General features: G+C 36.2%; 1 protein-coding gene across 5 annotated transcripts in view; it reads right to left on the bottom strand.

Moving 5' to 3' along the window:
- The window catches only part of LRRC49 (leucine rich repeat containing 49), a 168,754-nt gene that overhangs the window by 115,191 nt on the left and 36,687 nt on the right, over window positions 1-16,876 (bottom strand). For 4 of the 5 annotated variants that reach the window (XM_050796297.1, XM_050796298.1, XM_050796300.1 and 1 more), the window contains one exon: window positions 9,646-9,707. In XM_050796297.1, coding sequence (XP_050652254.1) covers window positions 9,646-9,707 — 62 coding nt within the window. Of the gene's footprint in view, window positions 1-9,645; window positions 9,708-9,821; window positions 10,028-16,876 lie in introns of those variants that run through there. The other variant, XM_050796301.1, reaches the window with a different exon arrangement.

Here is a 16,876-nt window from a genome sequence, read left to right as displayed (position 1 = left end):
CACACACCCACACACAGGTTGTTAAATACAGAAATAATGTATTGTTGATTTAAAGGGAATTAATATTCTTTAAGTACCAGACAGGTAAATGGCAGAGATGATATACAATGATGACAATTCGAAAATCTGGTAGATAGAGCTTGCAATTTTTGCCATAACAGCATCAGACTCACCTTCCCAATGTAAACAACTATGAAACTGGACAAAATACATGAAGCAGATGCTGAACAACAGACAGCTCAGGGCTGTGATACTTGGGAGAAGACAGACATATAAAAGCCACATTCATCTTGGCTTTCTGCCTGAAGATACTTTCCAGATCATAGCACAGGGAAGGGGAGCTAGAGAGAGAACAGAGGTGTCACTGCGTAGATGAAATAGAAGTCAGAATCTGGGTCTGCTGAGGCTACTGGAATTTGGGTGAAGGGGAATGGAGAGGAGGGAATCTTGTAGAGAAGGAACTCCAGAAGTCTGCATAGGGGTCTCTTGAGTATTTGGCTAAATATTAGGATGTGGGTACACAGGGTGTAATTCCACAAAGCCTAGCAAAATATAACTATTGAGGGTCTGTGAGATGAAGGGTATCTATGGGTCACATGGAACTGGGAGACACTGCAATTCCAACCAAACAGAGTGAACAGACATCAATGACTACCCAGATTATATATCTGAAGTCCAAGAACAGCCATGCCTTAGGTGTAAGGCGACTCCGTGTCAAGAAACAATGTGAATATTTTCATGTTTCTGCATGGTAAGGGCTTTCTGAGCAAAGAAAATTGGCACTTTGATTAAAGGGTGACTGAATAGATAGAAATGATAAGAGCAACGTGGACATTCAGGCCGGGCACAGTGGTTCACACCTGTAATCCCAGCACGTTGGGAGGCCAAGGCAGGCAGATCATCTCAGGTCGAGTTTGAGACCAGCACGGCCAACATGGTAAAACCCTGTCTCTACTAAAAGTAAAAAAAGTAAGTCGGGCATGGTGGCGCACACCTGTAGTCTCAGCTACTTGGGAGGCTGAGGTAGGAGACTTGCTTGAACCCTGGAGGCGCCGGTTGCAGTGAACCAAGATCGCGTCAGTGCACTCCAGCCTGGGCGACAGAGCAGTGAGACTGGGTCTCAAAGAAAAAAAAAAAGAGTAATATGGAAATTTTTCTCTAAGTACTATGTGTTTACATTTCAAAGGGTATCAAAATGTGGAGCCATTTGCTTACATTCCAAAAGATTATTGGCTAAAACACCTTTGACTTTTCTCTTCATAGAGGATTTGTTTACATTAGGAAGATAAGGTCTCAGTTTCTCTCTGTGTTCTCTCTTTCTTTCCTGGAGGGGAGAAGGTGTAGTTGTGTAAGCAGCTTCTACATAAGCTTCAAGATTAATAATTTGGGGTTTCTCTCATGTACTAGAGGCCCCTCCTCATACATGCAGGTGACATATGCATTTATCACATAGCACCATGGGAAAAAAATAATGGAGCATGGGAAACTAACACAAGATATTCTGCAGGTAAATAATCAGTCTACCTTGGATACACAAATCTTGTGTTTACTGTCATAACAAAAAATATATATATACATATGTTACAGTAAGTAGCTAGCCAGGCTTGAGCGGGGCTGGAGAGGGCTCCCCAGCAACCAGAAATGTCAGGCGACCTTCAGGTGATGGTCAGGCAGTTGTTACACTGTTTCTCTAAAATAAGAATTGGTTGCAGCAGGCACCAGGGAAAGGCAATCTCCTAATAGATAGAAAAAACCCTGAAACTGATCATTAGTAGCTTCCCAATAAGATATACTGATAATTAGTAGCTTCGCACTGGAGTTGGGCCAGTGGGTTCAAGCATGTGCATTAAGAGGCAAAATGTCAGAGTTTAACTGGTATATGACCTTCTAGGAACAGTTGACTGGTAAGGGAAGAATGCCTCAAGTGAGCATGTGTACAACTCCAGTAAACACACTGTGCATGCAGCCTCTCCCAAATGCAGGCAGGCCACTGTGCATGTGGACAGCCCACCGCAAGGGAAGAATCAGGGGAGAAGGGATGCAAGACCTGGGAAGTATGCCAACGTACAAAACTCTAAATCAAAGGCCAAACTGGGCACTTGATCTCTCAAGTTGCCCACTTGGCCCTCTTCCAAGTGTAATTTACTCCCTTTCATTACTGCCCTAAAGCTTTTTAATAAACTTTCACTCCTGCTCTAAAACTTGCCTTGGTCTCTCTTTTTGCCTTATACCCCTCAGTCAAATTCTTTCTTCTGAGGAGGCAAGAACTGAGGTTGCTGCAGACCCATACAGATTTGCCACTGGTAACAGATATAAAAACATATTACTCTAGTTCTATAAGAAGGATCACTTTAGATCTTCCTTTAAAAAAAAAAAAACTAAACTAAACTAAAAATAAACCTCAACAGGATCAACCTGATTCTCTAGTAGTTATCAAAACAAAACTCAATAATCCTTAAATCTCTCAACAGAACATCCACAATGCCCAGAATACAATAAAAAGAATTGCCAGATGAGGAAGAAGCAATAAAAATGGAAACATACATTAACAAGGAAAAAAAGTCACTATAACAGTACCAGAGATGACACAAATGTTGGAATTAGTAGATAAGAACTTTAAAACAGCTATTTTTATAGATTTTTAAAATCTATACAATCAGGTAGATATTTTTGCTTCTGACAGAGAGCTATCTTACCTTTGCATCAAATGAGTTAGGAAACAGCTGAAGCAAGGTCTCTGTTTTTCTCTCCCAACTTCGAGTTGTCCCGCCTTTCTGGACCAAACCAATGTATTTCTTAAATGTATTTGATTGATGTCTCGTGCCTTCCTAAAATGTATAAAACCAAGTGGCACCCCGACTACCTTGTGCACATGTTCTCGGGACCTCCTGAGGGCTGTGTCATGGGCCATGGCCACTCATATTTGGCTTAGAATAAATCTCTTCAAATATTTTACAGAGTTTGACTATTTTCATTGACACTACCTCAAATACCTTTGGAAGTATTTCTATAATATAAGTACAAGAAATGCACTAGGGGAAACTAGTTACATATCTTAAGTTTGTTTCTAAGTGGATTTTGAATTTAATCTACGTATACTTTGTTTCTGAATATTCTTTGAATTTCCATGCCTTTGTAAAACAAAATACAAAGAAAATCATAAAACGTATGTTGGTCTCAATTTATCATACTTGTTTATTTCTGAACCTAGAAACACCACCCAATATGTAATCATGAGTAATTTTAAGGCCCTTGTCTTTAATAATATATACCAACATTTTTCCTGCAACTTTTAGAACCTTCACATGAATAAAATCCAAAGGGACCTTTGGTACATCAGTGTTTTCAAAACTGCTACCTCACTGCCATGAATAGCTATCAGCCTCTTAACTATGTGTGTGTGAACTCAGACTGACACAAGGTATGCAAGCAGCCTGCTCCCAGGCCTTAGATTAATTTTAGTTCAAGAAGCCTTTTTTTTTTTTTTAGAAAAACTCTCTCTCTCTCTTACACACACACACACACACACACACACACACACACACACCCTTTACAGTAATGAAAATGGTGCCTTACAATTATAGAAGAGTATCTGGAAAATTTCCTGTGAGTTTGCAATCATATATATATTTATAAGTTGGTTGAGAAGGTACAGGTAAAAAACCCTCCAATTGACTCATAATGTCCATTAAAGAAAGGCAATCTTTTAGTAGAAAACAATTACAATTTTGGAAAGATTAATTTCAACAACATTTTATAAAATGGAGTTGGAGAGCATACATGGTATCACTCCCCACTTTACAATGTTATAAATAAAATCCATGAGAGTATCTGTATGTATTTTTGTACTTACAGAATTAATGCTTTAAATGGTTATAGGTGCTGATATAAGGAAGATAATTAGAGAAGGTATGTAATAATAATTTAAAAAGTGACTGCTATACATTAGGTTTTTTTGCTTTTTCTCTGCTTCAAAGGTAATGCAAAAGGAATACAACAAATATAATATAGGGTCCCCAGTTTCCCCATTACCTTGTACATTGGCCCCCTTTTCTTTTCTTTTTTTTCCTTTTTTTTTTTTTTTTTTTTTTTTACTGTCTACTACCCCTGCCCCACAAACTCTGACTCTTCAGTAAATTGTAAGGCTTGCGGAAAAATCGTCCTCAGAAACTATCATTCTGATGTTTATTGGGACCTCACGCAAGAGGCATGAAAACAGGAAAACCCTCAACAGTGAGGGGTGGTTAAATCCAAAAACTGCTGCTTAAGATAAAATCACAAGGTCACATACTCAACTTTTCAACAGCCTATACAAACTCTGACTCTGTTTCAGTCACAGAGTCACCTGGTTTTCAGGGGCCCCCTAATAATACATCCGAATGAAGCCTTTAACCTCTGTTCCTGTCATTTATATAATTTCAAGATGGCAGTAAACTCTACACACAATTTAGTAAATTAGAAGATATAAAGCAAATGTATTCTGTTCATTTTAAATGCTAGTTTAAAGCAAATAAACTTATAAAATTTACAACTGTGCAAAATGCTGTAAAAATGTGTATGGCATATAAAGAAATTGATTTCTAATGCTCATTTACCTCTACAGAAACATTAATAGAATAATCTTACAAGTGTAAATGGCAGTAATGCTGGTTCCCTTAAATCAGAAGAAAATCTCCAATGTCTTCAATCATACTGCCACTTGACAAGAGTACGTGGTGTTAATATCCTGCCTATATAGTCAATAATCTGTCTAGCATGACATCAGCAAATACATTTGAACTAATAGAAATAAGAAGTCATTTTGACTATAATACAAAAATAAAACAATAAAACAAAATAAAAATTAACTAAACTGAGTAATCCTTAACTTGTGTAAAAAAATTAAAATAAGACTTTATATTAGAGTATAAAGCATTACAACCAGAACACAATCATCTATAACAAACTGAATGTCCTAAGAACAATGAGGAAAATAAAGTTAGTTCATTTTAAACATACTTCTATTTTATAACATTTTAGAATAATTTTTGCTTTTGATCTCTAAAAGGAAAAACAGCACTTTAATAAAGTAGCATTGAAATAAGATACAATGAAAAACTATAGAAAAATTATTTTAGTATAAGTGCTATGTTTCAAATAAAATAAATTTCGACCCAATAATTACATCAGCCCTGAGGATGGTCAAACAAATTGATCTTACCTCAACGTCTATTTTTCTGAAGTGGTAGAACATATCTGTCATTAGTTGTGAATATCTCTTTTCACCTATTTTCTAACTGAAAGAATTCAAAAGCTGTAGCTAGGCCCTACAGTCAGACCTACTAAGGCACTACATGCCACCTTACCATACTCGGAGGGGTTTACTCACAAAGAAGGAATAAAGCAGCATGGATGAAAACAAATGCCTCTATTTTTAAATCTTGTTTTTGTGCCCATTACATTATGCCCACCACATTTAGAAAAATGCAATTAAATGTTTGTCTGAAGGTGAATCACACATCAACCACTTGGTAAACCCCTCAAGAGGAGTTCAGTAGATAAATGGGTACTGATAATGAAATTTCCTTGACAAGCATGTAGTCATTTCTCAAATTTAAAACTTAGCAGATGGTCAGAAAATATCTGTCAATAGTTGATTTCCTCTGTTTAACTCAGTAAGAAGATTTGCATATCATTGATTATCTGTTAACAAAGGAAAAGTAAAGGCATTCTAACAGTATGCTGCATACTAGAACGAAGGGAAATGAATTTCCGTCAAGCCAAAATAACATAAGTGACACGTGCAATCCTGGAAGGTACAGGAGTAAAACCTTATATCTCATCTACAGGAATACTATCTAACAACTTGAGCTCATAAAAAATATCCATATATTCTGAAGGTCAGTGAAATAATTTCCTCCTTAAAATATCAACTAGTACTAAATTAGACACCTGCAGGGCAGTTTAAGTTTTCCTAAATAGAAATAGATTCTTTTCTAGAAATATAATTGATATAGGGTGATTTATCAAGTTGAAATATAGCTTAAGAAAAATGCAAAGAGAATGATTTCCTGATAAAGGTAAAATTATACACCATTTTCAGCAAAATTTTGAAAATAGCCTAGAGGATTATCTTGACTTGGAGAATAGTGAAGAAGGAAAAGTCACACCCCAAAGCGTGTGCTTCAGTGACCTTTAACCATACTATATGTACTAACAAAGGTCATTAGAGAACTTAAAACAGCATTCCTTCCTCAAAACAAAAAAAAAAAAAGAGAAAGAAACCTAGTTTAAAATTTTCAGTGACATCATAAAGAAAAAGCTGAGTCCAAACAACATTGTCTTACTAAAGTAAGAAAAGAGGTATGAGAGGTCACCCTGGCAGAGAATTTTATCAGTGACATAGGTTAGAAATTCCAGTACAAGGTGACAATAAAAAGCAACACTATTTTTGTCAGTTTTGTTGTTTTTAAATGCCTTACAGAAAATGAACCTCCTTAATGTCTATATCCTGGGGCACACCACACCCACCACCCTACCCCTGATACACCCCACTGCATAAATAAAAGGTTTAGTTTCTCTAGAAATTATGGGCAAGATCCTTACTGACAAATCAGTAAACTAACCTGGAATCCCAAAACAACTGCCAAGAGAACTTTGATTTGCTTATGGCTTTAAACCTCACAGGTCCACGCATTAAACACAGACTAAATGACCTAGTAATAACATAAAAAAGGACATACCAGAGTTCTTAGATCACACAGAAAACTATTTCCATTTGAGGAATTAAATTCTTCTTATAAATCTTTTTTTTTTTTTTTTTTTTTTTTTTGAGATGGAGTCTCGCTTTGTTGCCCAGGCTGGAGTGCAGTGGCGCGATCTCAGCTCCCTGCAACCTCCGCCTCCTGGGTTCACATCATTCTCCTGCCTCAGCCTCCCAAGTAGCTGGGACTACAGGCGCCCGCCACCACACCCAGATAATTTTCTTTTTGTATTTTTAGTAGAGACGGAGTTTCACCCTGTTAGCCAGGATGGTCTCGATCTCCTGACCTCGTGATCCACCCACCTCGGCCTCCCAAAGTGCTGGGATTACAGATGTGAGCCACCGTGCCCGGCCTCTCCTTATAAATCTTTTAAATATAGCTAGTAACACCTGTACTAAGAACACATACATGCTAGATGCTGAAGAGGGTGTAGTGAGCAGTATAGACATATTCTTCTGCCTTTGTCAAGTTTACAGTCTAACAGAAGGGACAATATAAAATGAAAGTACAATAAACTCTAACACTGCAATAATAGTGGAAATATAGGAAGCTATAAATGCATGTAGCAAGATCTCACAGAATTTTTCAAATTTTTTCATCTAACCCACAGTAAGAAACATTATTTACATTGTAACCCAGTTTCCACATTGTCTATAGTAAAATAACATACATACATATGCATACATAGACATACCCATATATAATTAAAACTGGAAAATTTTTATGAAACAGTGTATGCTCTTAAAATGTGTGACAAATTCTGATATTTTCCATTCCATTTTAATTTACCTGGTTTTAAATCACTAAATTGACCTTAGGATCCCTATATGGGTTTTGACCTGAAGTTAAAAAACACAGACCATTGGTATTTTTAAGTCAGCTGCATTTTTTAAATAAAGGTACAAATTCCTGAGCCCTACTTTTAAGTTTACTACTGAATTAGGGTCCATGATAGATAGGTCCCAGAAAGCTGGGACTGTAAAACCTGGCAACTCTATTGTGCCAGGATATAGAAGAACAATTGTGCCTTGAATATATACTGTAGCTATCACTACAGGTTATCTGACAGCCCAGCTATCTGAGATATCTGTATCTTGAGTAAAGTTCACAGAAATGTTTTCAAAGTTGCTCTCTCTGATTTTTCCCTCCTCAGATCTAATATATTCGTTATACCACCTCCTGGACCACAAGCGTCAACAAAAACAGAGCAGGAAATGCACTGTGCCTCAAAAGCAGATCTGCTGGAAACACTAGAGGATGGTATACTGTGAAAGCTATATAAAAACACAGAGAAAGCAATCACAGAGAGAATAAAAGCCTCAAAATTGTTGGCTGACTTCTATCTTTATTTTCTTGAGAAATCACACTTTTTTAAAAAGTTATAAATATTAATCTCATTAATCTTAACTTTATTTTGCTGGGTGAGCGGAACTCCTTTCCAGGTTGGAAAGAAAGTTTTCCAGATACAGGCAACCAACACCAACTTCCTACAGAGCTAGGTGTTTAGGAGTTCAGAAATTCAGATATCCTGGGGACCTGGGAACATCATAACCCCTATATAACCAAATTTACATCTCTCTTTAAATTACTCCCCATAAACAAGAAGCAAAAGAAGTAATGAGTTCCACCACAGGTGGGGGGAATCTATAAGTTTGTAGTATCTTAAACAGAGAATATTTCACATATTGTAAAAATGAGAGACTATCTCTTCTCCAAAGAGTTGTTCATGATTTTTAGGAAGAAATTCCCTTAAAAAAAAAATGAGTGACCCTTCCATTGCCATTGAAAAGAAATTCTACCTCCCCAACAAGATAGAATGGCACCTGGAATGTCGCATTCAAAATACACTAAGAAGAATATGAAAAGTCTATCAAAAAACTTTAATATTTTTTTCCCACAGAAGAGAAAAAAGAGAAAGAGTAACAGTATTTTCTTTAAAATAATGTCTATTTGCAAAGCTCACTGTCTTTAGATAATTTCTATCTTTTAGAGACATAGTACAGGATGATTGGGTTAAAACAAGTCTGATGGCAGACATGCAAAAAACATGCCAGCAGACAACACACAAAAATTAAACTGGTTTTTAATACACAAGCATAGACCTGGAGTTCAGAAAAAGATACGCTCTAAATCTTTTTATATATATTTTTTACCCTCTTATAAAAGCAGATTCAAAGAACAGCCTTAAAGTGAAACTAAAGAACGGGGGGGGGGGGGGCATTAAAAAGCCCAGTTCAAACTAAGTGGCTCCTGGGAAGGAGGAGAAGGAAAGAATTAGAGAAAAAGTAGGGGCCCTTTTGCATTGAAAAGTCTTACTGTATGTCTCAGCTCCAATTCTAAATGAGACATCATCTCAATATAAAGGATAATATGCTTCAAATCGTTAGAAAACTAAATGTATACATTTCTATATTCTAATCCACTGTCTCTTAGCAGCATTAATTTTAAGTAGAGATACTAAGCTAGAAGGCAGTTTGGCCTAATTAGCAAGTGGCTCAGTGACAAATATAGCCTGCTGTATTAAAATTGCTTAGTAGCTATACAAATTGTAGCTGATAATTTATGAAAGAAATTCTAATTCAACTGACCAGTGCTGTGAATGTCAAACAAAGGACAGCAAAATATATGTTGAAATTTCCATGTACTCATGTTTTACAAAAGGACAACTCTAAAGCATAATTAAATCAAAAGCACATGCTATATTAATTTCATCATCTTAGCATTACAGGCAAGAATACACACAAGAGCTTTGCTTTTCCACAAAGAACTTTGTCTTATCATTTTCTAATTTAAAATCTTCCATGCTAGTAAAATTCTCCAAGGTATTTCTAATCTTAATCTAAAGTGCTAGAATCCATACAATCAAGTTATAATAAATGACAACTTGAGAGTTTCCACTTACCTAGATATATTGTTGAAGCTGAGAAAGAGATGTTGGAGGCAGGGCAAATTATCCACATCTCTCTGGAAGAAAACAGAAAGCAAAAATTAATCAGATGAAAGAAAAAAATACTATAAATATCTTCTTGCTAAGCTATTGAAATATATAATCATTTCTATTTACTGCAACATTGCTACCTCACTGATTTCTACTGGTCAGTGAGCTCCATTCTCCTCCACTGCAGATTAAATGGGAGGGTTTCAGTACATCCGCAGAACAAGCTGCACCACTCGCAAGGTAAAAAGCACTGAGGAGACAGGGAGAGATGCTGCTGCTAGCCTCTTTAAGCATGCTTTTGGGAAAGATGCCAAAATGCTACTTCAGCATTTCAACTGTAGCACAAATACAGTATGATCAAACGTTTGTTAAAAAATCACTGTTAAAAAGAAGCCATTCAAAAGCCTTAACATTTAAATTTATACAGTTAGCCTTCTAAACAATAGTGAGAATTTTAAAGCTATTTAACTCACTATTCTGAAAACCTTGGAAATAAACCATCAGTTACAAATGAACCAATACATTAATGATTCTCCCATAAAACTAAAAGCAAATAATGGTAAGTGTCACTGAAGGGCACTGTAAGGGCAATTTCTCATCCAAGCTCATATCAGAGGTTCTTACAATAGGAAATCTACCCTGTTATATTTATGTACACCACTCCAAAAACACACCACTGCTGTTTAAATACAGTTAACCTTAACAAATATTGAATTGTTTAGGACCAAATTATTTTAAAAAAAACACACAAATAAAAAATAAGTAAACGCTACCTAATCATGAAAAGACATAAACCTTCTGAAAAGATTTATATATAATGGAGTAACAGAATCTTACAGAAGCTTCATAATTACCAAGTCTACAACCTTATTATTCGCCTAGAAAAGTGACCAATTGAGGTTATTGCAGGGGGAGAATAAGGGTGTGGTGGGAAGGTGGCCCAGGAGTACATACAGTCAGTCCCTAGAGGCTGAGACAGGGAAAGATTCCAGTTACCCTGACTTCCAGTGCTGTGCTCCTCAAAGTATTACATACTGCCATGTCTCATATAAAATGTTTTTCAAAGGCAGCATCATTTGCAGTAATATTAATTTGAATAATACAAAAATAAGTATATTTGACATGTTATTGTGACCAATATTTAAACCTAAATCAAAACTTGTTTCACTGTTTCCATAAATCATCGTCTGTCTTTCTCCCCCTCCTTTTCTTCCCTCCATTTGAAAACTACCATTTCTAAGACCTGAGTAAGAGTTTAGGCAAGTGCATTAAAATAATTGACAAACCTAGCTTTTCCCAAAATGCTGTATTTTTTTGTTATTAAAAGAAAATATAAAAGTGATAGAATTATGACAGAACCACTTTTTAATGGTTTTTCAGAGAGCAAAGGAAAAATGAAGCTGCCTTGTTTTTTCTACCTTCCCTATGTACTATTCTCCAAACTTCTCTCAACCCTTTAGACCCTAAACAGTGTAAAATCAATACAATAGTCCATGATCAAAACACTGGCTATGTATACCATTCGTTTGACATTATCATTCTCAGGCCCACTCCCACAAAGCCTATTCTGCAGATGTGAGATAATGATTTTTAGAGCTTTCATGGCCAAGGAGTAAGTCTATGGAAACAGAAGGGCAGCCAAATTTCCCTCAGTAGGTGATATAGTTCAAATGTTGGCAAACTTTTAAAATCATCTCTTTCAGCTAATTCTCTCTGATATTCCCACAAATGGAGGAGGAGTGATAGACTAGTGGTATAGGGCTCATTTCACTCCAGGGCCCTAGTTTCCAAAGGAAATGGCAGCCTACTGTCTATCTGGTCTCTAGAAACATGAAGTCACAGCCAGACTGAAAACCCTCTGTAATCCTAGGGAAATCTCTTCTCCCAAATTCTTTCTGGAATCTACCTGATATATTTCTAGGCACAAATCATTGTTACTGGCACTCAACCTGGAGAAACGGAGAGGCAGCAACTTTTAAAAATACATTTTAAATCCTTTGAATCAAGGCATCTCATTTAAAAAATACATTTGTCCCTTTGAGCTCCAGCATGCCATCTTCAGAGATTATAAACACCTTCTAAGACATAACTTTTGTCAATTAAAATATAAAACTCAAATTCCATCAGGATATAATTTGTGAAAAAAGTTTTTTAAGTTTGATAAAATTACAATATAATTATTTAATCTTTGTTTATGAGAGAAAATTTTATCACAAGTCTTTATCAAATTTTCAAAATCATTAAATGTCATTGCCTAGTAGAGTTATCAAAAATATAAAAATATTCACAAGTTGAAACATTAAAATACAGAATTCAATTCTGTATATCCTCATAATCACTTACATAGATAGCTTTCCAGAACTTTAAAAAGCAAATAATTACCCACAATCATTTTTTGTTGTTCCACATTTCATTTCTGTAAGAAAACATTCATTTTCTCCAAATTTTTAGCAATTCTGTGATACACTTTTGTAATGAAACTCTAGCATTATAATAGACAAAAAGAAAACACCATATTTACCATATCAATTATCTATGTATGCATTATTTACAGAAGAAAGACCCGTTAAAAACTACTAGGGGATGGCTCCTCCAATATGAGAGAGTAAACAAAAGATGGGATATATATAAGATCGAGGGAGTACAATTCATCATCCGGGAAGGGCAAAGAGAAATCCAACGATGAAATCTGTATAGCAGGGCTAAATGCAAGCAGGCTACATTAGACAGAGGACAGGAGGCTCTAGAAGGGTATCTCCAAGGGGTAAAAATGAAACATAGATCACCTGAAGTCTCTGCCCATACAGAGAGGAATTTTAGGGTTCTGTTGAAGATTTTGGACATTAATTAATGATAGTTAAGCCCTAAATTGAGACAGTTATTAATCTCAGGGAAAACAAAAGTTTAACATCATGGTCCAAGACTCACTTTGAAAACCTCACCTTGCTTTGTCAACCATCCTAATCTATTCTATCATAAATCTATCCATTTTCATTAAGCTCCTGCACTGAAAGACCTACCCTAAACCAAAACCCCAAGAAATTTCAAACTAAATCTCCTGTCTTTGCCTTTGAAGATACAGCCAAGGCTATGTCAAGGCAGTGTGCTTTTACTTGCCAGTAATAAATTCTCCTTTGCTTTATCAACTAATCATTCTGGTGGTACTCTGCAGGAGCCAGCACTCAATCTGCTTACCTAAAAATTATTTTGGAATGACAGGGAAAGTGGAAATGGGGGTTAGGGATAATGTAAGAAAGCTAAATTCTCAACTCTTTAAGAAAAAGTATTTATTTTACTGTCAAGCATTAAATACCCCTAACATTTCTTTTCTGGAGGTAACTATTTCAGCATCAGAGAAACTATAACAAAGCAGCCAGAATGTTAACATACCTAAGATGAGAGGGAAAAAAATGAAATAAAATGTTTACATGTAGGGAAATATTTATAGCTCATCTGTTATTAATTTCTTCATTATCTTAAATGTATTACTTTTAATAGAACATAATACTGAAAATAATATTCAAAACCTGTTTGAAGTAAAATTAAAAACTATTTCATGTATTTGGAAAATATAATCCTTTGAAAAATAGACAAAATTATTTACCACAAGATTATCTGAGAGGATTATAATTCTTTATTTTTCAAAAGAATACCGACTTGTTTTCTGAGAAAAATGCTTGTCCTACTCTGCTCAGGCACTGTTGTCCATATCCCTAAACTGCATAAAAGAACTAAATGGCCAGGTGCGGTGGCTCGCATCTGTAATCCCAGCACTTTGGGAGGCTGGGGCAGGTGGATCACCTGAGGTAAGGATTTCGAGACCAACCTGACCAATATGGTGAAACCCCATCTCTACTAAAAATACAAAAATTAGCCAGGCACGGTGGCGTGTGCCTGTAGTCCCAGCTACTCAGGAGGCTGAGACAGGAGAATTGTTTGAACCCGGGAGGCGGAGGTTGCAGTTAGCTGAGATCGCACCTCTGTACTCCAGCCTGGGCGACAGAGCAAGACTCCATCTCAAAAAAAAAAAAAAAGAATTAAATGATTCAGCAATCTGACCATGTGGGGGAACATCTATCACTGGAGCTATTTTTAGAGCAGCTTCCTCTAGAGGAATAAGGAAGAAGAAAGGTGAACAGATAAGGATTTTGACATGCACCATGTAGGGCAAAGATGACTATAATAAAATCACAGCTACCCTCATTTTTACTATGTAGGCTTTCATATGAAACAAGTTAAAGTAAAAATATACAGGGGTAATTGTTCTAACTTTGAGAGCTGTAAACAGATCCATTCACAAAGCACCAAACAAGCTTGGAAACAAAAAAACAACAAAGTATTCCTTTTTATAAGAAGACTTATTAAATTAATTCCAGAATAACTACTTGCTTCACCCATCACTTTGTGACACAGACACATATTATATGAGGACTAATAGCTGCAAGCCATCATATGAAAACTCTAATCATATATATAAATGCCAATGAAAAAAGTCCATTACTTGGCTCTGTTATCCAAAGGCATTAATGTGCTTATCCAGTTTTTGTGCTTGTTTACTACCCATTACACAGCAATAGATATCAGTCAATTCAGCTACATCTTACTCTTCCAGTCTGATTTTCATCTACACACTGTTTTATTACCCCAGAGCAAAAACTGAAAGGGAACTTAAAACCAGACCAGTAAGAAGGTACTGATATGCTGACTAATTAGGGAAATGTCCAGTCTTTATAATCTAGGAGAGTTAGATTTAACAGCTTTGAGGAAATCAACAAAAAGCCTCAATTTTATAGCCACAGGCTTTCCCTCACTGGAATTTACAGTTCAAATTTACATCACAAACATCATCTAAAAAGACCCCTCATAAAAAACGGTACCTGGCATTCATGACCCTAACACTCCTGGCAAAACTGTCTGGAAAGACACGAATTCAATTCAGGCTTTGCAACATCCTGACTATTCCAAACTACTAAACTATAAAGAAAAAATTGCCGTGAGTAACAGTCAGTAGAACTTTCAGGCAACAGATGTGGAAATGCCAAAAAATTAAGAAAATATAGTAACTTGATAAAGACTATGGAATATTTATTTTTAAATTTATAAGAGCAATGAAAGAAATGAAAAACAAGAAAAAATGAGGTACATATATGCCTCATTTAATCATGCTTTGCAGATATTGTGCTTTTTTAAAATTTTACACATTGAAGGTTTGTGGCAATCCTGTATCAACCGAGTCTATCAGTGCCATTTTTCCAACAGCATGTGCTCACTTCACATGTCACATTTTGGTAGTTCTCACAATATTTCAAGTTTTATTATTATTATATTTGTTATGATTATCCATGATCAGTGATCTATGATATTACTATTGTAATTGTTTTGGGGCACCACAAACCGTGCCCATAGAAGGTGGCAAACTTAATCAACAAATGTGTCCTCTGACTGCTCCACTCACTGGCACTTCCCCCATGTCTCCCCCTCTCCTTGGGCCTACCTTTGCCTTGAGGCACAACAATATTAAAACTAGGCCAATTAATAACCCCTACAATGGTCTCTAAGTGTTCAAGTGAAAAAACGAGTCACAAGTCTCTTACTTTAAATCAAAAGCTAGAAATGGTTAAGCTTAGTGAGAAAGGCATGTCGAAAGCTGAGATAGGCTGAAAACCAGACCTCTTTCGCCAGTTAGCCAAGTTGTGAATGCAAAGGAAAAGTTCTTGGAGAAAATCAAAAGTGCTACTCTAGTGGAACACACAACTAATAAATAAAAACAACAGGAAGAAAGTTTGAATGGTCTGGAAGGATCAAACCAGCAACAATATTCTCTTCAGGCAAAGCCTAATCCAGAACAAGGCCTTAACTCTCAGCAATTCTAAAAAGGCTGAGAGAGATGAGGAAGCTGCAGAAGAAAAGCTGGAAGCTAGCAGAGGTTGGTTCATGAGGTTTAAAGACAGAAGTCATCTCAATAACATAAAAGGGCAAGGTGAAGTAACAGCAAGTGCTGATGTCAAAGCTGCAGCAAGTTACCTAGAAGATCCAGCTAAGATAACTGATGAAGGTGGCTACCCTAAACAACAGATTTTCAATATAGATGAAACAGCCTTCTATTGGAAGAAGATGCCATCTAGGACTTTCATAGATGGAGAGGTGAAGTCAGTAACTAACTTCAAAGCTTCAAAAGACATGCTGACTCTCTCGTTAGGAGCTAACAAAGTTGTTGACATTAAGATGAAGCCAATGATCCTCTGCCATTGCAAAAATCCTATGGCCCTTAAGAAATGTGCTAAATCTACTGTGCCTGTGCTCTATAAACAGAACAACAAAGTTGTATGTTGATGACAGTATTTCTGTCTGCAGCATGGTTTACTGAATATTTTAAGCCCACCACTGAGATCTGCTCAGGAAAAAATTTTCCTTTCAAAATATTACTGCTCATTAACAAAGCACCTGGTCACCCAAGAGCCCTGATGGAGATGTACAAGGAGATTAATGTTGTTTTCATGCCTGCTAACACAACATCCATTCTGCAGTCCATGGAGCAAGGAGTAATATCAACTTTCAAGGATTATTATTTAAGATATACATTTCATAACGCTTTAGCTGCATTAAATAGTGATTCCTCTACTGGATCTGGGCAAAGTAGATTGAAAACTTTCTAGAAAGAATTGACCATTCTAGATGCCATTAAGAACATTCATGATTCATGGGAGGAGGTTAAAATATCAACATTAACAGGAGTTTGGAAGAAGTTGATCCCAACCCTCATGGATGACTTTGAGGTATTCAAGACTTAAGTGGAGGAAGGAACTGCAGATGTGGTAGAATGGGCAAAAGAACTAGAACTAAAAGTGGAGCCTAAAGATGTGACTGAATCGCTGCAATCTCATGACCAAACTTGAATAGATGAAGAGTCACTTCTTATGGATGAGGAAAGAAAATAGTTTCTTAAGATGGAAACTGCTCCTAGTGAAAAGATGCTATGAACATTGCTGAAATGACAACAAACAATTTAGAATATCACATTAACTTAGTTGATAAAGCACCAGCAGAGTTTGAGAGGATGGATTTCAATTCCAAAAGAAGTCTTACTGTGAGTAAAATGCTATCAGACAGTACTCATGCTACAGAGAAATCTTTCATGAAAAGAAGGGTCAATGAGGCAAACTTCATTGTTGTCTGATTTTTACGCCACAGCCAT

The sequence above is a fragment of the Macaca thibetana genome, chromosome 7 (genome assembly GCF_024542745.1).
Source record: "Macaca thibetana thibetana isolate TM-01 chromosome 7, ASM2454274v1, whole genome shotgun sequence".
NCBI lineage: Eukaryota > Metazoa > Chordata > Mammalia > Primates > Cercopithecidae > Macaca > Macaca thibetana.
This window is presented reverse-complemented; position numbering and strand designations above follow the sequence as displayed.